Source organism: Lactuca serriola, chromosome 3, assembly GCF_051521515.1.
Source record: "Lactuca serriola cultivar US96UC23 chromosome 3, Lser_US96UC23_V15, whole genome shotgun sequence".
Taxonomy (NCBI): Eukaryota; Viridiplantae; Streptophyta; class Magnoliopsida; order Asterales; family Asteraceae; genus Lactuca; species Lactuca serriola.
The window spans coordinates 146,993,715-147,019,360 of NC_136410.1; the positions used below are offsets into that span (position 1 = coordinate 146,993,715).

A 25,646-nucleotide genomic window follows, 5' to 3' on the forward strand; every position below is an offset into this window, starting at 1 on the left:
GACAAACATTTCCTAGCTTTCATTAGGGAGATGATTCCAGAATTCATTTTGTGTTTGTCCCCGTAAACCATAAATGATTCTTTTCTGGGTGGGTTTACCCTTACTATTTTCTTTCGGTATTGAATCTCAGCATCGTTGGCGCTAAGCCAATCCATACCCAAAACGATGTCGAAACCGTTTAACTCTATGGGTAATAGCTCTTCGTGGAATTTGTTTCCGTTTAGTTCAATGACAATGTTCCTAATACGATTACTAACAGGTATGAATTTGCCACTGGCAACTTCTACAATCAGGGCATTATCAAGTTTTTCTACAGGCAATGCTAATTTCCCACCAAATTTATGCGACACAAAGGATTAGTTGGCTCCGGAATCAAATAGTATATTTGCAGGCAAACCATTTACAAGAAAGGTACCTGAAGTGACGTCTGCTGCCTCCTTCACAGCCTCGAGCGTCATCTGGAAGGCTCTCGCCTTCAGCTTCGGTGGTATGGTGGGTCTTCCTGCCTCCTTCTTCTTCGGACAGTCCTTCAAAATGTGCTCTTCTTCATTACATCCATAACAGGCCTTCTGGTTGAGGGTGCATTCATTGACATAGTGCCCAGGCTTTCCGCATTTGAAACAAGTGACCCCTCCGTCACACTTCCCAGAGTGCTTCTTCTTGCACTTGTCACACCACTTCGCTTCTGATCCTCCTCCTCTCGAACCAGACTTCGAGAATCTACTCTTCTTGTTGGACTTCGAGGATCCATCGAACTTCCGTTTCTCACCAACCTCAGCCCTTTCCAGACCTCTCTCCTTTTGTTGGGTCTCCACATTCTTAGCTGCTTGAACAGCTGATTTCAGAGTGGTTGCCATCTTGACTATTGGGCCAAAGTCAGCCGGCAGTCCGTTTGCGAACTTCTCAATTTTGGACAGTTTGGTTGGCACTAGGTATGGAAACAGCTTCATCTTTTCCATAAATGCAACAGCATAGTCATCGATGCTCATTCTCCCCTTCTTCAAATTTTGGAACTCATTGTTCTGATCAATCAGATCTATCTCTGAACAGTACTGTGCCTTTAGTTTTCCAAGAACTCATCCCATAACATTTTCAGAGCTTCTCCTCGCGGCATTGTATCTGCCAATAGCTTCCACTAGCTCAAGACTCCAGTTTTCAATTATCTCACAGCGAAGACAGTCTTCTACTTCTCGCTACAGTCGCAGCTCTCAAACACCATCTCCATCTCGGAGATCCAGTCCATAATCTCAACAGGCTTTGGGCATCCAGAGAGACTTGGTGGTTTCGCACCCAAGAAATTTTTATACATCCACCCATCCTTGTTGTTTCTCCCTTCTGGGCCATCCCTTTGCTCACCTTGAGTCCCTACTTGACTCATTTGGCGGCTGTAGTTCCTTTCCTCAGATTGCTCGGGAACTGGCTCCGTCGGTTCAACATGTATGGTAGGTTCGTCCCTATTTTCGTGGAGCATCCATCTCATTTCTTCCCTTTGTTCAGCTAGCATAGCCTGAATCATGGCTTGAACTCCAGCCATGGTAACTGGCTCAGGTGCAACTTCTTCAACAACAGGTATTTGCTGAACCACTGGGGGTTGGTTCCTATCTCCATTCGCGTTCACGTTTCCGCTACGGGTCCTTGCCATCTTGATCTATACACCGAATAAGGTGAATTTAGATCTTTATTTAGGATAGACGTTTAAATCATCCTTATCTCTCCGAAACGTTTACATGCTAGTTCTAATATCGTAGTCGTACGTTTAGAATCCTAAACACATAAGGTTTCCAGATCCGGTCGGCAACAGACCATAGATTCGAACAAATAATAGCATGTCAGGCACAAAGCATTTAGCACATAAAAGCATTTTAGGCATAATTCCTAAAATAAGCTAGTGCTCCACCTCACAATCATCTCTTAGCATTCTAAGTTTAAGTCTAGAAATCCTACAAATTCCTAGTTCGTTTAAACTAATGCTCTGATACCAACTGTGACATCCCCAAAATCACGGCCAGAAAAGACCGGTTTGTTTATGCTTTGTTTAAAAATCAGAGTAACATTTTAAATAAAAGTGTTGCGGAATTTGTCCCAAAACAAAATATGATAAAGATTTATCAAAAGCATTTCCATAGAAATGTATTTCATTAAAAGACTTGGGATGTCATGTTCGTACAGATCAAAAGCATAAACAGTACAACATAAGCCTTACTACATTATTTCATATCTACAGGCCTATATCCGTAATCCCTCGTCCATACATCATATCTATGCTCAAGCGCCACTACCTGTAATACATAAAACTGAGTGGGTCGGGCTTGGGAGCCTGGTGAGCACATAGGGTTTCAACGCACAATAAATAAGTTCATTAATTTCATCAATCAACAATAACCCGATTACCCGTTCCCGTTATCATTACTTTACGTCCCTAAACACCTATCATAAGGGACCTAGCCTAAGGATCATCATCGGGACGGACACTACTACTAAGGGGATTCTTCAGCAATAAATGTCCTAAAGGCAACCATGTAGTGGATGGAGTACACCGGTGAACACATCGTTCACAAACACCTATAGGTTGCGAGCCTGCTAGAGTTCCACTGGACTGTCTAGAAGAGTCCGTGGTCGTCATCCATACTCCGCTAGATGACAGAATCAACAACATCAACATTGAGGCCTCTCATCATTTTATCACACATCACCTATTACATCTACCCATGTTTTACCCTAACATTTTCGTAGATATAAAATACATATACAGTTTAAATCATTGAAAACATGTATAACAATGTTCATCCAGCATAGATAGCAAGTATTCAGATAATATGCACACATAGCATGTAATTTATATAAAATACTTCATATCTATGTGTAAGCTGAAAGTAACTATGCACTCACTTGAAAGGTGGTGACTCAGCACTCGGACAACGCTTCGATACTCTCAAAACGATATTCCTTCGATAAAACCTAGTATCGATACCACTAGGGTTTAGTCTAACGATAACCGCGACAAATTAATAGTTTGACTATTATTATTATTATATAAGCGTTAATAACACTCAATATAACTCATAATAATAGCCCAAATAATTATTTTAAGGACCTAATAACATTCCTATAATTATTTGAAAGTTATATTAAAAATTGCGTAAGCGTAGCACACTTACAGCGAATTTTATCGAAACCGGAACTTAATTGGAGTAGCGTTTCGAAACCGAAAGACTCCTTTTTCTCGGGACTCCGGGAGCCTCGGGGCTTCCTTAGGGTGCTAGGGGGTTTTTCTAGGGTTTAGGGGTGGTTTGGGGTTGTAGAGAGATAAATTAGTGAGAGAAAGAAGGGATTTTGGAGTGAAGAATTATGGCAGCCTCGGCCTTCTATTTATAGCCCAGACTTCGGACCTTATGCTGGGCGTACCGAAGCCTTACGCTGGGCATAAGTTCGGATAAGGGCGCCAGCTTCGCACCAGCTGGCTCGCAATATCGGAAGAGGTAAGGAGATGGTACGCGGGGCATACTGACCTCGGATGCGGGGCATATGCGAGGACGACGTGTCGGCCATCCGAAGCGAGACGTGATCAGCAAGCAACGGTTAGGATTAAGCCATGTCATCGGATTTGCAACAGACTTCGCAATTTCATGCTTCAACTTTAAAAATTCGTAACTTTCGCATACGAGCTCCGTTTTTGACGTTCTTTATATCCACGCGAAGACAGGAACGTACTGAACAACATTCGTTTAGACTCCGTCAGCTAATTTGAATATATTTTAATTTTTATATTATTAACAGACCGGGACAGGATTGGTCCGTTAAATCCTCATAACTTCTTCATCCAACATCCGTTTTCACCCATCTTTTTCTCGTTACGCTACTCTTAACGAGATCTTCGATTCTCGTTTAGGTCGTGTCGGCTAGAAATTGCTCGATCTGATATTCGAATTTCGGGTTGTACACTGCTATTCCGAAACTTCGAAAAATCATTTCTTCATACGAAGTCAGATTTGGGCATTCTTTTTTATCGATGTTCTTAGTTTAACATATTCTATGACTTTCGTTTAGATCGCTAAGGCTAAATCTCGCTCTTTCGTAAATTCACTATTTACGCTTCCCGGTATCGTGCCGGTTCTGTCGCGAAACTTCAACGGGTCATAACTTCTTCGTATAACTCGGATTTCGGCGTTCCTTATATCCCCGGAATCCTTGTTTCGACCACTAAAACTTTATATAAAGATATCGGGCTTATCTCACACTTTAATTTTGACGCTTATTGTTATTCTTTATTAATTATACATTTATAATTAAATAATAAACACATAAACACACATAATTCACATAATACTCAAATATTTCATCTTTATTACTTCAAAAAGAGTTACAATAGTTGACCTAGACTATTAAATTGACAAAAATGCTTAACCCTGAAACCCGGGCGTTACAGAAGCCCATATGATTTTCGTCCAAGGGTCTTCTAGAAAGGTTCCATGAGTTGCTTAAGGCCTAAGCAGAGAATTAGGGTTTCTCATGAAACCTTAGCAGCCTACACAAGTATAAATTGATCCTAGGGCACCAAAAAAACGTTGCTAAGCATTCTGTGAGTTTCTTAGATGGTTTTTGGTGCCTCTTTCTCTCTCTCTCTCTCTCTCTCTCTCTTCTCTCTCTCTCTCTCTCTCTCTCTCTCTCTCTCTCTCTCTCTTTTCTTAAGTCATCCTCTTGCTCTTGGTGTTTGTGAACCATTAGAGGTGTGACACTTGTGACACTAAGCTTTCAGAAGCCAATTACAAGAAGGAATAGATTGTTATGGCTACATAACAATCAAAGGTAAGATCTAAACCCTATATTATGATAATATTGATTATTGTATGTTAGATCTAGGGTTTATGGCTTTAGATGATTATTGCATGTTCATTAGACAAACTAGATCCAAAGCTTTAGGGTTTACATGTACACCAAACGAATGATGTAGTGCTCAATTGCCATCAGATGTTTCTTTTAATATTTTGAAAAGTTTGTTTTCTCAGCAATTTTTTATTTGCTTCATGACACATTTGTTTTTGAAAATTGTGCCATCAAACTTAGCAATGAAAGCGGACGAAAGAGTATGAGGAGAGGTGTTTTGGACGGACATGGTATTCACACAAGATTTGGGCTAATTGGTACAGACCATTTTCTTTGGTTCTACAAGACTGAGAGAGTTAGAAGGTCTCTTGAGGATCTTAGAGGGTGTGAAGGAGATTTGACTATGGGTTGATGAATGAAAATTCTGAGATGCACTCTTTGTGGAGTTCTCAAGGAATCTTGAATTTTGTCTTGTCTTAACCTCTTTTTTGTGAGCATTTCGAGCTTCTACTTTAGGGTCTACTATATCATTCCTATTCAACATTGGCTTTCTTTTGGTTTGAGACGAGGATTTCGAAGTTTTTCCTACTGAAGGATTGTTGAACACATGCTTAATCGGAACCAAATTTGATTTTGAAATTACATGTGGTTCAGAATCACATGAAATTGTCACATTTACTTCACTATATACGGATGCCCAAACACACTCTAATGGTTCAGACGAAGTTGATTCTGGAAGGAGTTCCTCAATAACACAGTTGTTAGGAGGGCTTGGCTTTGGATTTTGAATGACATACTTTTCAGTATATAGGTCCGATTCAGGTCCAAGCTTATCAGAGGCAGAAATTGCGTGGAATCGGGATGCTTAACAACTGTGGGTTGAAACTCAGGAATTAGGGACACAAAGTGCTCTATGGTCTTAGGAAGGTGTGACAAGGGAGAAACAGGGGTGTACGAATGTTTGATGTTCGGAACCTCTCCCATAATTGTCAAATTTTGCAACTCCTTCAAGGGACGAGCAATTGGTTTCGGAAACTTGCTTCCGAGACCAGGAGCTTTTGACCACGGATGACAAAAGTTATGAGTCATTTGTAGATTTGATTCAAGTATGTCAGTAGAATTATGCAAAGCATCTATCTTAGCATTGAGAAATTTGTTATCAGAAATCAAGACATTTCTTTTGGAATAGGTGATTTCACATTTGTCTTTTAAAATGATACATTCATCTTTTGACATTACAAGCTCATGCTCTAAAGACTCGATTTTCAACTTTTTATCCTCAAAACATAACCTAAGACGATTTAATTCACACTCCTTCTTCTCACTGGCTTCTATGGCTGACTCATAGGCTTTATAGATGGTGCTCATATCTATTTGGATCTAGGTTAGGTAAGGTTCATAAAGAGACATCAGTAATCATAGATTTTACCTACTGAACGATGCTTCGACCAGGTGGATCATTGGTGGCCATGTAGCAGTAGTGTGGTTCAGCAACATCATATTCATCTTCAGACCAAGAGGACCAATATCCTTCATCACATTCAACAGTCTGTCTCGCCATCAAGCACATGTTCCTTCCAGTCACCATGTCATCATCATGTCCTGATGACCAATATCCTTCTACATCCCTTGATATAATAGCTACAAAAGCTTTTTCACTTTCTGCCATCTCTTGAGCTCTTTGGGCGTAGTATGCAGAGTCCTTGATCTTTGGCTTTTGTGGAGCTTCAGCCAAGCAACCCTTTGCAAAGTGGTTTGGATATCCACACTTGTGACACACAATTTTTGGCTTGTCTGACTTTGGATTCTACGGTGGTTCTGAAGTAGAGTTTGGTTTTGAGATGTTCGGTTTGTATGAGGGAGGATTTTCTAAAGGTGGTTGAGATTCCGGAGGAGAGTAGGGTTGAGGATTATTTTGGTCAGGAGCATGGAATCGATTTTGGTATGGTTTATAAGATGGATTTTGGTATGCTTTAGGGTTTACATGTACACCAAACGAATGATGTAGTGCTCAATTGCCATCAGATGTTTCTTTGAATATTTTGAAAAGTTTGTTTTCTCAGCAATTTTTTATTTGCTTCATGACACATTTGTTTTTGAAAATTGTGCCATCAAACTTAGCAATGAAAGCGGACGAAAGAGTATGAGGAGAGGTGTTTTGGACGGACATGGTATTCACACAAGATTTGGGCTAATTGGTACAGACCATTTTCTTTGGTTCTACAAGACTGAGAGAGTTAGAAGGTCTCTTGAGGATCTTAGAGGGTGTGAAGGAGATTTGACTATGGGTTGATGAATGAAAATTCTGAGATGCACTCTTTATGGAGTTCTCAAGGAATCTTGAATTTTGTCTTGTCTTAACCTCTTTTTTGTGAGCATTTCGAGCTTCTACTTTAGGGTCTACTATATCATTCCTATTCAACATTGGCTTTCTTTTGGTTTGAGACGAGGATTTCGAAGTTTGTCCTACTGAAGGATTGTTGAACACATGCTTAATCGGAACCAAATTTGATTTTGAAATTACATGTGGTTCAGAATCACATGAAATTGTCACATTTACTTCACTATATACGGATGCCCAAACACACTCTAATGGTTCAGACGAAGTTGATTATGGAAGGAGTTCCTCAATAACACAGTTGTTAGGAGGGCTTGGCTTTGGATTTTGAATGACATACTTTTCAGTATATAGGTCCGATTCAGGTCCAAGCTTATCAGAGGCAGAAATTGCGTGGAATCGGGATGCTTAACAACTGTGGGTTGAAACTCAGGAATTAGGGACACAAAGTGCTCTATGGTCTTAGGAAGGTGTGACAAGGGAGAAACAGGGGTGTACGAATGTTTGATGTTCGGAACCTCTCCCATAATTGTCAAATTTTGCAACTCCTTCAAGGGACGAGCAATTGGTTTCGGAAACTTGCTTCCGAGACCAGGAGCTTTTGACCACGGATGACGAAAGTTATGAGTCATTTGTAGATTTGATTCAAGTATGTCAGTAGAATTATGCAAAGCATCTATCTTAGCATTGAGAAATTTGTTATCAGAAATCAAGACATTTCTTTTGGAATAGGTGATTTCACATTTGTCTTTTAAAATGATACATTCATCTTTTGACATTACAAGCTCATGCTCTAAAGACTCGATTTTCAACTTTTTATCCTCAAAACATAACCTAAGACGATTTAATTCACACTCCTTCTTCTCACTGGCTTCTATGGCTGACTCATAGGCTTTATAGATGGTGCTCATATCTATTTGGATCTAGGTTAGGTAAGGTTCATAAAGAGACATCAGTAATCATAGATTTTACCTACTGAACAATGCTTCGACCAGGTGGATCATTGGTGGCCATGTAGCAGTAGTGTGGTTCAGCAACATCATATTCATCTTCAGACCAAGAGGACCAATATCCTTCATCACATTCAACAGTCTGTCTCGCCATCAAGCACATGTTCCTTCCAGTCACCATGTCATCATCATGTCCTGATGACCAATATCCTTCTACATCCCTTGATATAATAGCTACAAAAGATTTTTCACTTTCTGCCATCTCTTGAGCTCTTTGGGCGTAGTATGAAGAGTCCTTGATCTTTGGCTTTTGTGGAGCTTCAGCCAAGCAACCCTTTGCAAAGTGGTTTGGATATCCACACTTGTGACACACAATTTTTGGCTTGTCTGACTTTGGATTCTACGGTGGTTCTGAAGTAGAGTTTGGTTTTGAGATGTTCGGTTTGTATGAGGGAGGATTTTCTAAAGGTGGTTGAGATTCCGGAGGAGAGTAGGGTTGAGGATTATTTTGGTCAGGAGCATGGAATCGATTTTGGTATGGTTTATAAGATGGATTGAAAGGATGTTTGTATTTCATGTAGAGTAAAGCAAATTTGTGTTGAAAACGAAGTTTAGAATCTATAGCTTCAGATTCATCAACATGATAGTTTGGTGTGGGTAAAGTAGGTAAGGAAGATTGAACTGATGGAACAATGGATTTGAAAGGATCCAAGGTGGAAGGGTTCAGAATGGTTGGTTCATTGGAACTGACAAGAGCAAGGGGACCTCCGGAGAGTTCCCTTATGGTCTGAGCAACATTGGATTCGTGTCCTTGAAGTTCATCAAAAAGTTGATAGAGTTTTAACTTTTACAAGGAGCCATTACATTGGAGACAAGATTTCACATTTCCCCATCCTTTACCGAGGCTGTTAATGAACTTAATATTGTACTCCAAAGGAGTTCGGACAATCCTTTACGTAGTCATGTTGTTGACTACTATTCGGTAACGGTCAGAAGCGGAGGCCACTGATTCACCAGGAGTGGTAGTGAAGGTGTGAAAGTCATTGACAACCGAAGTGAGACGCTTGTCTTTCATGTTTTTCGAACCTTCTATCAAATCCCGGAGAGTGTCCTAAATCTCTTTTGCTAATTTACACAACTTAATGTGTTCAAAGAGCGAAGGAGGAACACCAAACAACATTTCAGAAAAGGTGACTTGATCAGCATGCAACTTCTCAATATCATCAGTTGTCAGAGGAGTTGGACGAGTCTCATCTTGACCCATAAGCTGAGCAGCAACATCTCTTACAAATGTTCTTACAGGAACATGAGGGCCTTCTTTGACAGATCTCCAATTAGCTTCACCTTTCTCTTTGGCTAATAAAAATCTTTCCATTCTAACTTTCTAATTATCATATTCTTCCACAACTAGCAATGAGGCACGTGTACGGCCACCCACGCTATTTGCGATTTGCACTAAAATCATTTCTTGAGGATTAGAAGCAGCCATTGAAGTTAAGATATCTTCAAGCAAAAGTGGTATATAGAAGAACTTTTATCCTTAACATAAAAATGGTTGAAACATCAAGGTAATTTCAAACCAGCTATAATTTGATCTTATGGATTCAAAGGACAACCACTCAAGCTCTGATACCAATTGTGAGAACAAGAACGATCTGAGGCGCATGGACAAGGTTTTAAAACTCAAACCTTGAGTGAATGCTTAAGATCAATGTTTTCTTACTAATAAACATTCCAGTTAAGTCTGGATAGACCAGTCAAGTCTGAGATAAAGTATTTAACAAATGTTCAAGCCATAAATGATGAATGAGAATAAAAATGAAGGTAAAGATAACAAATGAAGAACAAGAAGAATATTTGAAAGAATATTCAAAAAGATGAAGTAACTTGTCTATGCTAAAAGGTTTGAATAATTCGTCAATTGATTCAACATTGAATGCTCCTATAAATAGGAGTACATGAAACATGGTACTAACCAATTACAATCAAAGGACTGGATAAAAGAGTTACATCTAACACTCTGAGTATCCGTGTTTGACAAATAAAACTAAGTCTTATGAAAAGTTAAATCAAACAAAAGACAAATTACATTAAATGCATTAAGACAAAATATTTATTTTGGAACAACAAACATTCCGGACATAAACATCCATTCCGGAATGCCTTCACTCTCAATCTCCAGATCACCAACATATCTTCAAGTTTGGACATGAATTGATTCCACACCAATCTTCACTTCGGACCACCATCTGACTTTGGAATTGACATTGGAACTTAGGATTGCTAGAGGTTCACTTTCAGGTTCCAACATCAGGCCTGTTATGGGTGTGGTGAAACTGGGCACTACAAGAGGGATTGCCCTAAAGCAAGAAATGCTGGAAACATAGGAAGAGTGCTAGCAATGGTCCAGGAAGAGGAAGTAGCAGATCCCACCATAGTCACAGGTATGTTCTTCCTCGATAACCCTTATGCATGCATTCTCTTTGATAGTGGTGCGGAGAGGAGTTTCTTTAGTTATAAATTCAAACACTTACTCAAACACAAACCACAATCACTAAACGAAACATTCATTGTCGAGATGGCTAACGGGAAGAAAGAGAGCACTAACGACATATTCATAGGTTGTACGTTCACTCTAAACGACTATTCTTTCCCAATCGACCTTATGCCAGTTTCTATAAAAAGATTCGATGTCATCATCGGCATGGATTGGTTAAGTCATCATCGTGCTGATATCCTTTGCTACAAAAAATCCGTTCGCCTCAATCTGCCAAATGGCAAAGCCCTAGTTATCTACGGCGATAAACCTAGTACAAACCTTTGCATCATTTCTTGCATCAATGCCCAAAAATATGTGCGGAAAGAGTTTCACGCATTCCTATCCCATGTAGTTAACGAAAAACAAGAAGTAGAAGACATCGAAAGCATTCCCGAAGTCTGTAATTTTCTTGACATCTTCCCTGAATATCTTTTAGGAATTCCTCTTGAACGCCAAGTCGAGTTCTGGATCGACTTGATTCCTGGAGCTACCCTGTAGCAAAATCCCCGTATCGCCTAGAACCAACAGAGTTGTAGGAATTATCCAACCAATTAAACGAATTACTCAGTAAGGGATTCATCACACCGAGCTCTTCACCCTGGGGAGCACTGGTCCTGTTTATGAAAAAGAAAGATAGAGTTCTACATGTTCATAGACTACCGTGAACTAAACAAGCTTACCGTTAAGAACCGCTACCCTCACCTGCAAATAGACGACCTCTTCGATCAACTCCAAGGAGCCAACTACTTTTCAAAGGTAGACCTAAGATCGTGGTATCATAAATTACGAGTCCATGAGAATGATGTTCCCAAAACAGCATTCCGAACTCGTTATGGTCACTACGAGTTTGTAATAATGCCCTTCATTCTAATAAATGCACCCGCAGTATTCATGGATTTAATGAATCGGGTATGCCATCCATTTATAGAAAAATTTGTGATTGTATTCATAGATGATATACTCATTTACTCACAAAGTGAAGAAGAACATAGCCAGCACCTGAGACAGGTCTTAGAAAAATTAAGAGCGGAAAAGTTTTATGTGATATTCTCAAAGTGTGAGTTTTGGATTAGGAAGGTAAATTTCCTTGGTCACGTGGTCAGCGAAGAAGGAACACACGTGGACCCTTCCAAAATAAAGGCAATCGAGAATTGGTCAGCACCCAGAACGCCATCAGAGATCCACCAGTTGTTAGGACTTGCTCGCTACTACCGCCAATTCATATAAAACTTTTCTAGAATCACTAAACCTCTTACTGCACTGACTCAGAAGGGTGTAACTCTTAGATGGGGAGAGAAACAAGACACCTCGTTCTAAACAGTGAAGCAAGCCTTGTGCAGCGCACCTCTCTTGTCTCTTCCAAAAGGGATAAAAGACTTCATAGTATACTATGATGCATCCAATCATGGACTAGGCTGTGTGCTTATTTAGCGAGGAAAGGTTATTGCCTATGCCTCGAGACAGCTTAAGGCACACAAAGCCAACTACACCACTCATGATCTTGAGTTGGGAGAAGTAGTCTTTGCACTAAAAATCTGGAGACATTACCTTTACAGTACCAAGTGCACCATCTTCACCGACCACAAAAGCCTTTAACACATTTTTTTTTATCAAAAAGAACTTAACATGAGATAGTGACGATGGGTTGAACTAATCAATGATTTCGAAAGCGAAATTCGCTATCACCTCAACAAAGCGAATGTAGTAGCAGATGCCCTTAGTTGAAAGGAGTACTCAAGTCATAGAGTGAAGGCACTAACCATGACAATCCATTCACATCTGTCCATACAGATCAAAGAGGCTCAGTTCAAATCCTTGAAGCCGGAAAATGTGGTAGATGAAGCCTTAAGAGGAATGGAGAAGAACGTAGAAATCAAGGGTGACGGAGTTCGTTAGTTCATGAATCGGATTTGGACACCGAATTTTGGTGGCTACAGAGATGTTGTCATCAATGAATCCCACAAGAGTCGATATTCCATTCATCCAGGTTCATATAAGATGTATCTGGATCTCAAGAAACTCTATTGGTGGCCAAACATGAAAGCAGAGACTGTTACCGCTTTATACATACTGTTAAATTGCAAATGGTTTGGTTCATTTCAGGTCATACATTGAAACTATAATTGGTATAGTCTGTAAATCACTACACTAATTTGCTAAGTTCAACAAACAATACATGAGCATACATTTAAACTATAATAGGTATAGTCAGGGATACACTACATTATTTTACAAGCCCAGGAACACTATACTGAAACAAGTATATAAACTATGATACGTATAGTTTATGGAACACTACTCTATTACACTAATTCAATGATACACTACTAAATAATTATTTAATTACATAGTATACTACTACAAGGTAATACATATAGTTTCAAGTACAAGAGAACACTACTACTCTACACGTAAACTATTTAATATAGGGTTGTGAGGCACTACTTCGGGGTACCCACTAGGGTACAATTCTAAGTCATATAAATTATAACTAGAGTCTCTTGGAAGGAGAGCGTGAATTTGTGTATAGATCTTTACGAGACTGGCAATCCCACACCTGAGCTGCTTGCAACAGCTAGGATGACAGACCTGGGGTGACAAATGGCATAACAATTCGATGCCTGAAGAACATCATAGAGGCTACTAGTCATATCAAGCATGGTTATATGAAACTCACAATAGTATCAACTAAAACATTTGTTTACGAGATTAACACCGCTTGAAAGGCTTTACTTTAAGTAATAAAACTACAGTACACTATTTTCCACTACAACTGGTGGATTCCAGGCTTACAAATATAATGTTTTATTTTAAGTAATAAAACTACAATACACTATTTTAAACTACAGTTGGTGGATTCCAGGCATACATACAAAAGGTTTTCCATACAAACACTACTACGATACGCTACTATTTCAGCACGAAGTACTGTTGGATTAGTGTCTAAGTCCATAACTATTTTGGTATGTACTTGACCCGATTATGAGCATGGTCCTTTTGGGTTGCCTTCACCATAGCAATATGTAGGATGATTTAAGGAGATAAAGGTTTAAATATGATTTATTAATATATTATGAGAATAATATATTAAAGGAGAAATCATATTGTTTAATTAATATTAGTCAAGAATTAATTGATAATTAATTTTGTGGCTAAAAGAGATTAATTAAACTTTGGGGACTGAAGTTTTAATTATAAGATAATTATAATTGGGCTATGGATCACCTAATAATATATAGGTTGGACGAATTCTATGGGAAGCCCATTAGAAATCGTCCAAGGGATATGTTTAAGGAGTCCATGGGCTGCTTAGGGCCTAAGCAGTCAGATTAGGGTTTCCTGGTTGTAAACCCTAATAGCCTACATGTATATAAAGGACCCTTAAGCCCCAAAAACGTGCACAACACTTCCATTAGGGTTTCCAGCCGTTTTTGGTGCCTCCCCTCTCTTCCCTCTTCATCCAAGTTGCTTAGTGGTGTTTGTGACTCCATTAAAGGTGCAGCATTTGAGGCACTAAGCTTTTGAAGCCAATCCAAGCAAGGAATTGATTGTTATTGCTATATAACAATCAAAGGTAATTCTCTAAACCCTAATTCAGTTTATAATATGTTAGATCTAAGTTTGTTAATCTTGGATTCAAAGCATGTACAATAGAGAAACCTAGATCCAAGCATTAGGGTTTGTATGAGCACATAGGATTGTTCTTATGCCTAAAACCCATCAGTACACTAGTACAATGTACATTCTCAACAAATATTCATGATATAGTTTTATTTATTAATAAGACTACAAATCACTATAAACATACATTTGGTCTTAAGGTCTAAGACTACATTTCAATTAGTAAAGAAAATATTGGATTTTCTGAAAGTACACTATCACATTTTCAATGAACAAGAACAAGCATTTTATCACAAAAAACATGCTTATGAACTCACCAACTTAAATGTTGATACACTTTCAAAATGACTTGTATTCTCATGGAACCGGAAGACAGGTACACCCACAAGTTTTGAGAAGACAGAGATCATAGAGTCGCGTCTTTTATACTTTTGCTATACATTTTGAAGTCATACAAACTATGTATTGAGCAGATGTAAATACTATATTTTATCAATGTAATGTTTGTGTTTGCTTTGATTACTATTATTCAATTGTTGTGATACTATAAATGACGTCCTCCGCCCCCGAACGTTTCTACCGTTCCGGTTTAAGGGTGTGACAGTCACTATTGGTGCCTTCGACCCATACGTACAGTGAGAAGACTCACCTATCAGAAGTTAATCAACTGCTACCGCTTTCACTTTTGAGAATACAGATGTTATACACCACCTATATAGCTACATAAGTTAATCTCATAACCATCCTTCTAAAATTAGGACTTTGACCAAAAGTCAACTCAAGTCAAAGTCACTCGGTCAAAGTCAACAATCAAAGTTAACTTTAGTTGCTTGCCACGTCGTGGCCATCCATGGCCACTTTGTGGCCCATAAATGACAAAACATACTGGGATTTCCCATACGCCACGTCGTGGTAACCCATAGCCATGCCATGGGCACTTCGTGTTTAACAACTTAATGGGTTAAGCCGTTTTCTTTGATTCCAAGAGTTCTAAAACTCATATATGGTCCTTCCCGTTGTCTAGATGGATAAGGTTTCCAGCTTTATCCCTTAAGGCTCTTTAAAATATCAAGATCTCAAACCCTAGGTTCACTAAAGGCAGGACATGACATGGACTTAATCATAGGCTCTCAATCTCGAAAATTCCTAGTCCATAATCTCCAAAAGAGTTTCCAATACCAAAACTAACCTAAAACGTGATGCTTTATATATTTGCATGTCCAATGCATGTCTTGAGCTCATATTAGGTCAAAAAGGAGGATTATGACCAAAATCCCATGCATGGTTCAAACAATCATCCATACTTTAGATCCAAAGCATCAATTTCTCCAAATGACTCAGAGATTAATAAAGTTGCAACCTTTATGGGATCTTACCATCCCAACTAATAATAATAAGAAGAAAATGGGACCAAACTCAAGATCTAGCAACTTAGGAACATAAAGGTTGAGTCATGAACACTTACAAAGGTCCAGAAACGTGCTAGGAAAAGAAATGGAAACTTGCTTGCTGGATCTTGGCTCCTTTCTTCTTCTTTCTTCCTTCAAGATCTCCCAAAGGCACGAAAATGAGCTTCAACAATGTAGGAAAAAGATTAGGGTTTCTTTAGGGTTTTGGGAGGGTGGTGGAGGCTGAGGATGAGCAAACCCTAGCCTCCATATTCATTTAAATAAAGTGAAAAACCTGGAAAATTAGGGTTAACGTCATCAGCGGGGGCCACGCCGTGGCCTATACCTGCTACGTCGTGGCAGGTCAAAAGAAGTATGCGACCATAAGTGCCTCGCCACATCATGGTGATCCTTCACCACGCCGTGGCTACTCCAAAAGTCAAACTTTAATAAAATAAAATGTATCTCAAGATTCGGATGTTACATGGTTGCTTTTGAAACTAATATTTACATATATTCAAATTATAATATATTTATTTTTACCTATATTGAAATTAGCGTGGAAGATGAAGAAGGGCGTGGACATTTAGAATATCACAATCTATATAATGGTTGCTTTGAAACTAATATTATTACTATATGCTGATCAACTTCATAATCTATATTTTTTAATTCGCAAATTTTCTTAAAGTTACAACTTTTCGCAAATGTTGATTTCAAGAAAGTTAAATGATTTAAAACGATTTAATTGTCTAAATTGTATGATGGGTGCTTCACTATATCCGATTATTTTCAAGTGCTTCAAAGTCGTTAAATAATACGCCAAAACTTCCAAAATTTCAACATATCATTGCCACAAAAAAACAAGTAATACCTTATCATTAAAAGTTTGCAATCAAAATCACATACATATTTCGTTTTCAGAAAACAATTTATAAATGAATAACATGACTATGCATATTCATGTGCTATGTCAAGGAGGCAAACACTAAGTTGCTTCGGGTCGCACAACATCGGCATATGATCCACACCATTCAACTCTTTCACCTCAACCGTTGGATTGTTTTCGATCATCCAACGTTGAAACTCTTCTTTTATTGTTATATCTTCATTACAAATGATAAAAGCTCGTTTTACAGAACCATACATTTCTTCTGTAAAATGTTTTGCCGTGGCTAGGTCTTTTAGAAATAAAGATCCGGGCCTTATCAATATTTTCCCTAATTCAAGATCCTATATGTAACAGAATAGTGTTATCATTAATACAATGACAATTATTATTTTTGAGAATGATGACGAATATTACCTCATTGGAGCAAAGTTGATAGAGTTTCAATGATAGAAACTTGGGACCAAAAAACATTGATGTTTCAGACTCATTTTCATCATTGTAGGGCAATAATTGTGTGTCTAACCAAGCTTCTAGCGGTGTGTTTTCATTATACTATATATTCAGTAAATAAAATAAATCGTAAGATATAATGAATGAAAAACTAATAAAAATTATAATTCTAAATATAACTTGAACAATAGATAATCGAAGTATATATTAGTTAATGTGCTTTCCATTTCTATGTAATGTAACTAGTTTATAATCCGTGGAACCATAGTTGTAAAATTAATTAAATATTTATGATAAAATTTATAATTATTAATAAATTATTTTAAATAAGTCATTTTAAATAAATTATTAATTAAGAGATATATGAATTTTTTAAAGTTATTATAACTTCAAATTTAATATATAATTAGAAAATGTAAATTTCAATTTTGAAATGAGTTGCCTAATATATCTAAATGACACATGACATAATATTAATGAGGAGTTGTATTAAAGTGACGTTTGATAAAAATAAATTAAAACTATTCATTTATTAAAATAAAAATTTATTATCTAAAATTTTGATTTCACTTCCGTAATTTTATTCAATTAATTTTATTCATTTAAGAGTTCATACATGAGCTCATTACTATGTGTATTTTCTTTTTTGTAATTTCTTAAATTTCGTCCTATATAAAAGTTTCTCATCTTCGTTATTATGAGGATTGAAATTGTTTTACAATAATTTACATATATTAGGTTATGATATTACAACTTAAATATTAATGAACTAGGTGTGACTTATGTATTATATGAGTTTATTTAAAAGAAAAATTAAATATGAAATTCTAAATATTTGACAACTTTGAAATATATAAAAAATAAAAAAATATTGAATTATTAAAATTAAAGTGTTTTTTTTCTTTTTTAAATTTAAACCAATATATTAGATAAATAAATAAAGGAAACTAATTAGGCTTTAACTTAGTAATTTTGAAATTAAAAAAAAAAATCCATTATTGAATGATTTGCATTTATTATTATATTTAAATAACATGTGAAATTTAATAAAATTGAAAAAACCATAGTGTCAAAATTGAAAGAAAAAATTAAACGTAGTGTCAAAATCGAAAAAAAATGAAAACTTAGTGTTTTTTGTGAGAAAAAAATTCAATTTTGACACGTCAGCATATCATGTCAGCATGCCACGTCATCATGCCACGTCAGCATGCAACCTGGTTAACCGGTCAAGTGGTCAGAATTGTAACAAATTGAAAAACACAGTGTCAAAATTGACACAAAAAAAAACACAGTGTCAAAATCGAATTTCTGTGTAAAAAGAGTGTTTTTTGTGTCATTTACCCAATAAAAATTAATTTAAAATAACCACAAAATAACATATGGTAAAATAAATGAAAAAGTTACATGTGTCAAAAATAATTTATTTATTAGAATAGACAATTAGAATAGATGAACATATATAATACAAATTATAGAAATTTATGTTCAAGATTTAATTCCCTAATGTTATGAGATTGTTTGTATCGACAATTTTGGTTGTTTGAAAACGATATATATCAATCTAGCAATTAATTTGAAGTGTCGTGGATCTCGTTTTTACGCCACACAAGTCTACAACCACGACTTTAGATTCCACTATTTATCGTCTTTTTGAAAATGTTAAACTTTTACTTATTAGTCATGGCCGAATTATTGCTTTATGCTGATAACTATTTACATAGATTCTTTGAAAACATAACGTACCAATTTAATACCATACCAGACGAATATCCGTATGTTTCATGAAATAAAATTAAATAAGTTAAAATTTAGGAAATATCTATTGAAATAATTATGCTTTTGTTATTAACTTTAAAATTATTAATTTCTTATAGTAACTTATTAAAAAAAAACTATTATGATTTTGAATAATAATATAACATCTACTAAAAAAAACTATTATACTTTTGTTATTAACTTTAAAATTATTAATTTCTCGAGTTAATGTTAGTTTTAATGTTAAGATTAATTAATTTAGAAATTACTTCGTTAATATTTTTAGAAGGTGTAACTTATAATGTTATGGCATTTTAACTCTTGTTATTCTAATGAGCTTAAAAATCAATTATTTTGGAATATTTCAATTATTAGCAAAATTAGTTTTGGATAATTTTTTTAGTTAACTTTACATATAGATCTAGTTTTACATTTAAAACATTTAAAATTTTTAATTGTATAAAAAAAATAGTTTTTAAATATTTTTAGGTTTATTTGATATTTTGATTTATATTTTGAATTTAACATGATATTTAAATTAACATTTTAAGTATACTATATTAACTATTCAAAAATTCTATCATTAATATAATAATATTTCACATTTAATAACATATTAAATTATTAAAATAGATATATTAGAATAAAATATGAAGAGTTTTGGGGTTTTAAATGCATATGGTGAAGAATAAAAAATGATTCTCTTATATTATAGATATAGGTATAGATATAGATATAGATGTTGATACAAAAGTTATAATTAATTTTTTAAGGATTAACATGCTAACATATTATTTGTATTTATGTAGATCTTAATTATGACAATAACAAATTATGTTTCAAAATTATACAAAAAATATCGCTCAACTTTATTTAGCACAAAAAACAGATATAATATTTGTACACATATGATCATTAAAGTTATTTTTTTTTTCAAAAAAACAGTTTAACAATAACTATTATAGTTGTTATATCAAGTTAATAACTCAGTTGACTATATACTTTGTTTAATACAAAACTTTACCAACAAACTACAAAATTTATACATATATGACCATTAAAGTTTACATATTGTTCAAAAACACTCATTCTCATTACAGATTATAGTAGGTTCATATCTAAATTGACAATTTTTTTTATGGAAAAATGACTTTAAAATGTAACAAAGTTTCAAAATTATACAAAAACTATTTTCAGTTTTGTTTAGTATAAAAAATACCAACAAAATATAATATTTATACGCACATATATCATTATTAAAGTTAGAAACAGTTATAGATAAACACTTTATAGTTTTTTTTAAAATTATTTTAACAATATTTTTTGGTGCCTTAAAACCAAAACTATATAAATTTTATTATTATTATTATTATTATTATTATTATTATTATTATTATTATTATATGTTATCCATTATTTTCCGGTTATCTTGAAATAAATCCATTGAAAACTTTTATGTGATCCAACATTTTTATGTGTTTACTTTATATATATATATATATATATATATATATATATATATATATATATATAGAGAGAGAGAGAGAGAGAGATAGAGAGAGAGAGAGATAAAATTTAAAAAAAGTTTAAATAAAATATTTAATTAAATATATTTATGTGTATAATTATATTTTTCTTCATATAAATATATATATATATATATATATATATATATATATATATATATATGAAGATAAATATAATTATACACATAAATATATTTAATTAAATATTTTATTTAAACTTTTTTTAAATTTTATCTCTCTCTCCCCCCCCCCTCTCTCTCTCTCTCTCTCTCTCTCTATATATATATATATATATATATATATATATATATATATATATATATATATATATATATATATATATATATATATATACATACATTTTCATACATTTTAAAATGTAAGAACATGTTTTTAGAAATATAAATACATTTTTATAACCATCAATATCAATTTTAGGTGTATAAATACTTTTTTAAAATGATAAATATTTTTTTGCATATAAACATTTTTATTGACATTATACGTTTTTTTACATATAAAAAATAAATTTAAGATAAAGACATAAAAGTAGCAGACTTACACTTCTAAAAACGTATTTAAACTTTGAAAAATTATATTTATACTTTTAAAACGTAATTTATGTTTTAAATTGTATAAATAGGCAAAATCATATATAAAGAAATAACATTGTTATAAAAGGAAAAACATGATGTTGCATTTTGTTGGTATTTTTTTTATATTAAATAAAGTTGGATCATGTATATAATTTCAAATTTTTGTTATCCTCAACGTCTCCCCTTCTCTCTCTCTCTCTCTCTCTCTCTCTCTCTCTATATATATATATATATATATATATATATATATATATATATATATATGTATATTAGACGTGTGCCCGCGCAAAGCGGCGGCGATAAATAGTGTCCGAATGGTGATTAATTTATTTCAGTGAATAGTTTCATTGCGGCTATCGGATCAAACCATAAAACCTTTAAGTATAACCAAGTTAACCTTCAAACATTGAAAAATCCATTTATGTGTCACTTCTTTGTAAATTGCAATTAATCACTCATTCGTAATGTTAACTTCTAATAACGGTAACATCTTATCTTGTTTCACAACTTTGACCGGTTTGCTGGGTTATAAATTCGATCCTTTTTTTTTTCAATCTATTTTACGTTGTTTTTTGTAGTCCTGAAACCATTTTAATCTATAAATTTAACACAAATGTTTACCTATTTATTTGTTTATTATAACATTTTACTTTTATTTTTTAACAATGTATTTTTCAATTTTTTTTATCATTAACTCTCCGAAAAATCATATGGTGTGAAGAAAACCACCGGAACGTATCTCATCCGTATTTAAGATTTTCAACCTACTAAATATACAAACACCATGATATAACGGTTATAGATTTGATACCAATTAAGATTTTCAACCTACTAAATATACAAATGTAATATGTGTATTTAATGGTAACCATAAGTTGATTATAAATGATGTAATAGGTTTGGTACCTCTTAAATTTCAAGAAATGTTTAAAATGCTTTATATAATAGTAAAGATATATATATTTGGAACTTTTTTAGGTTTTTATGTAATTTTTTTTTTTATAATTTTAACGGTAATATGAGTACAAATGTTGTATTATCTTGGTATTTTTTATACTAAGCAAAGTTGAATTATGTATATAATTTTGAAAATTTGTTATTCCCACAAGTCTTTTTCCAGAAAAAAAAAAAAATAGAAATTGTTAATTAAGCTATGAACCTACTAAAATTAAATGGTGTTTTTTTCTCTATAATTTTAAAACTTAGTTATACTTTTAAGTTATTTTCTATAAAATAATATGACGTGTACAAACTAAATCAAAGAATCATTATACTATAGGTATTTGTTTGGATAGATCGGTTCGATATGATCCAATAAAGTGAATTTAAATTGATTTCGGTTTTCAAACAATTGATCCATATAGTCCAAGCTAAATCGAAATACAGTCAAATTACAATTCGGCTGAATCGGTTTCTATAATTTGATTTTGACAAAACCAAAAAATTTTAAAACGAAAAATAATTATAATATTATCCAATTTTTCAGAAGAAACAAAAAATTATTTAGTTATGGTTTAAAAATTCTAAATAACTACTAAGAATGTATATTATAGTTTAATATTTTGTAGATAAAGAAATGTTTGAAAGAATATATATATATATATATATATATATATATATATATATATATATATATATATATATATATTGTATTAGATGAAACTTTTTGAAAAAAAAAATGTTATTTGATTTTTTTTGGACTAATCTTTTCTTATTTTATAAAAAAGTCAATCCAAAATTGAAAAATAATAATTCAGTTTTGTTGAATTATAATCCAAAAATCAGAATATCTAAATCAACGAGTACAAAGAGCTCTAAATAGGATAACCATAGAAAACGTATAAATTTCAAAGTAATTAACTTTTACAACAAAATGTTAACTAATTATGATGTTATATTAGAAGTTATTAAACCGACACAATATTAAGTTAATCACAATTCACACATTCACATGCTTTATTTCCTTTCTAGTATACTTGTTTCCTACATAAGAAGTTATGGTGACGCATACAATATAATTTTTTTTAATTATGGAAATATAATCTTTTTAGGTAAAATTTGGTGATAAATATCGATATATATTAGCATTCGAGATTTTTTAATACATTGATACAACTTGATACACAGAAAAGTAAAAGTAAAAGGCTGATAATAATAATAATAATAATAATAATAATAATAATAATAGATTAAAATCTTAATTAAAAAACGATAATTTATTTATTTTAAAACAATTAATTTTTTTTTTTACCTGGTCTATAACATAAAAAGGCGTATGTACGGTATCCGGCATGAAAGCAGTGAGGAAGACTGCGATAGAGATCTTTTTCGGGAACTTCTCCATGGCGAGAGCCAAGTTCATACCACCAAAGCTATGGCCGACGAGCACCACCTTCTTCTCCGGCGGAATGGTGGCCATGAATTCCAGCAACGGCATACTGTAATCAGCAAGTGTAGCTACGTCTTGTATTACTTTGGTGTTTGTGCCGGAGGCTGAGAGATCAAAGGCGGAGACGCGGTGGCCGGCAGCTTCAAGAAGAGGTTTGAGCTTGAACCAACACCATGCTCCATGGCATGCTCCGTGTACCAGAACAAAATGCTTCTCCTCATCTCCGGTGGTTGCCATTTTACTCTCCATCCAGCTGCTTGTTTGGTTATTTAAAGGAAGATCCGGAAGACAAAATTGTCTATAAAAACATGTCAAGTCATCAAATTGCTTACGTATTAGAATAGCCATCGGTAGGATGTTGGCTTGCTCAAAAGAAAACATAAAAATAAATAAAAATTGAATTAATTCTTATGGTCTGTGTAATGCCCTCAACAAAAGCTGACCATTAATATCTTCATTTATGTCGATTTATTATTGGTTTACAATATATATAAAAAACTATTATCTAAAAAATTTAAATACTTCCGTTTTGATTGCATCTTATAATCGGATTGAGCAGAGTATTTGTCACTTAATTTGTTTAGAGTAAATTATTGAATTCGTCCTTTTGGTCGAATTCTTAGTATTGGTTTCTATGTTTAAAATCTATTGTTTTTGAAAGTTATACCGTTGGTCTTTAGTCAAATTACCCTTTCTTTCTTTTTTCCTTTTTCTTTTAACAATTATATATATATATATATATATATATATATATATATATATATATATATATATATATATATATATATATATATATAATTGTTAAAAGAAAAAGGAAAAAAGAAAGAAAGGGTAATTTGGTTTTTTTATATGGACTAAGGAACAACAGTGTAATTTTCACAAACTACATAGATGCAATCTATCAAATTTAAACTTAGGGATCAAAAGTGGGAATTCGAACAAACCATCGGGACCATTTCTATAATTTACTCATTGGTTTATAAAGAACTAAGTTAAAACCTAAAGGCTATAAGTTTAATTAAACTTTTATAATAAAATCTTTAAAATTATTAATCAATTATTTTAAATAAATAATTTAATTTTATTATTAATTAAGAATTATTTTTTGTTATATAAAATTATAATCATTTATTTAAATTAAGACATGGAATTATATATATATATATATATATATATATATATATATTATTTTTCATTTTACTGTTATTAATTTAATGCAGTTAAAGTGTGAAATTTAAAATTTAAAATTTGAAATATGAAAGACTCTGTAAAATGGTTTGGTCTAGGCATAGTCGTAGATAGCAGTAGAAATGTAATTGTTCGTGTTTTGTTTTGAGTTTACGGTGTTTATGGTCAAAATGGGTTTACGGCCGTAAACTCTTTACGGCCGTAAACACCTTACGGTCTCTAGTCAGGTCTTTAAATAGCGAGTTGTGTCAGTCATTATGGGTTGTTGATGCTCTCGTATACTTCCAAGTTGTATCAGACGTTTTACAGTATTAAAGCGTATGCAAGCTTGGTCTTTTGCTCTTTATTGGTTTATTGATTCGTGTTTGCATCTGTTATTGTCTTTGATCATTGGTCTATCTATTTTTCGGGACTTTACAATTGGTATCAGAGCCTTACCAGTGTCAAAGGCGTTCGACAGCTGCGTTTTCAACTAAATCGACATCCACTGCAGTTTAGAGAGATTTATTTCAGTCGAAATCAAGGTTTCTAGAAGTTTACGGCCTTAGTTTACGGCCGTAAACTCCTGTTCACGGCCTCATCTGCACTCTTCGAAATCGATAGTTTTTCACGACATTCAAGCCTTCGTAATCACATATTAGTTATGGGATTTAATTGAGTTGTGTTTTAAAATTAAAATCGAACCTTTTATTTGAATTTCATTGACTGTAAACTAAAGCATGAACGAAAAATTGATTTTCTGTTAATCGAAATTTGCACTATTATCTTTCAGAGTTTAAATCAACAAGTATTCTCGGACCGTAAACTCAAGTTGCCTATAGTTTACGGCCTGAGAGGAGAGAGACAGGAGCTTTTATTTGTGTGTGAATCTTGTGTAAGGAGTTTCATTCATATCATTAATACAATCAAGATTCATCATATTCTTCTTCTTCTCTTCTCTTCTATTTTATTTTGCCTATAGTTTACGGTCTAGAGTTTACGGCTTAAGAGTTTACGGCTAAGTCAGTTAATTTTATAAAGTTGAAATTAATCTTTGAGTTAGTTTTAAAACAAAATATTTTTTGACCGTAAACTCCAGTTTACGGCCGGGAGTTTACGGCCTATTGTTTTCTGCCTTAGCTTATACGACAAGATCAATTTTTCTATAACCTTAAAATTTTCTGGTAATAATTTTTAAAATAAAAATTATG

The 25,646-nt window shown here is 33.7% G+C and overlaps 1 protein-coding gene across 1 annotated transcript; it reads right to left on the reverse strand.

Annotated features, from left to right (window-relative positions):
- Nucleotides 1-16,510: 16,510 nt before the first annotated feature.
- On the reverse strand, nucleotides 16,511-23,631 carry LOC145093245 (salicylic acid-binding protein 2-like). Its single transcript, XM_079031328.1, has 3 exons — nucleotides 23,131-23,631; nucleotides 16,967-17,104; nucleotides 16,511-16,893 (listed from the first exon to the last, which is right to left on the reverse strand). Exons 1-3 carry the CDS (start codon nucleotides 23,614-23,616, stop codon nucleotides 16,612-16,614), a joined length of 906 nt encoding a protein of 301 aa, XP_078887454.1. The 5' UTR covers nucleotides 23,617-23,631; the 3' UTR covers nucleotides 16,511-16,611.
- Nucleotides 23,632-25,646: the final 2,015 nt, after the last annotated feature.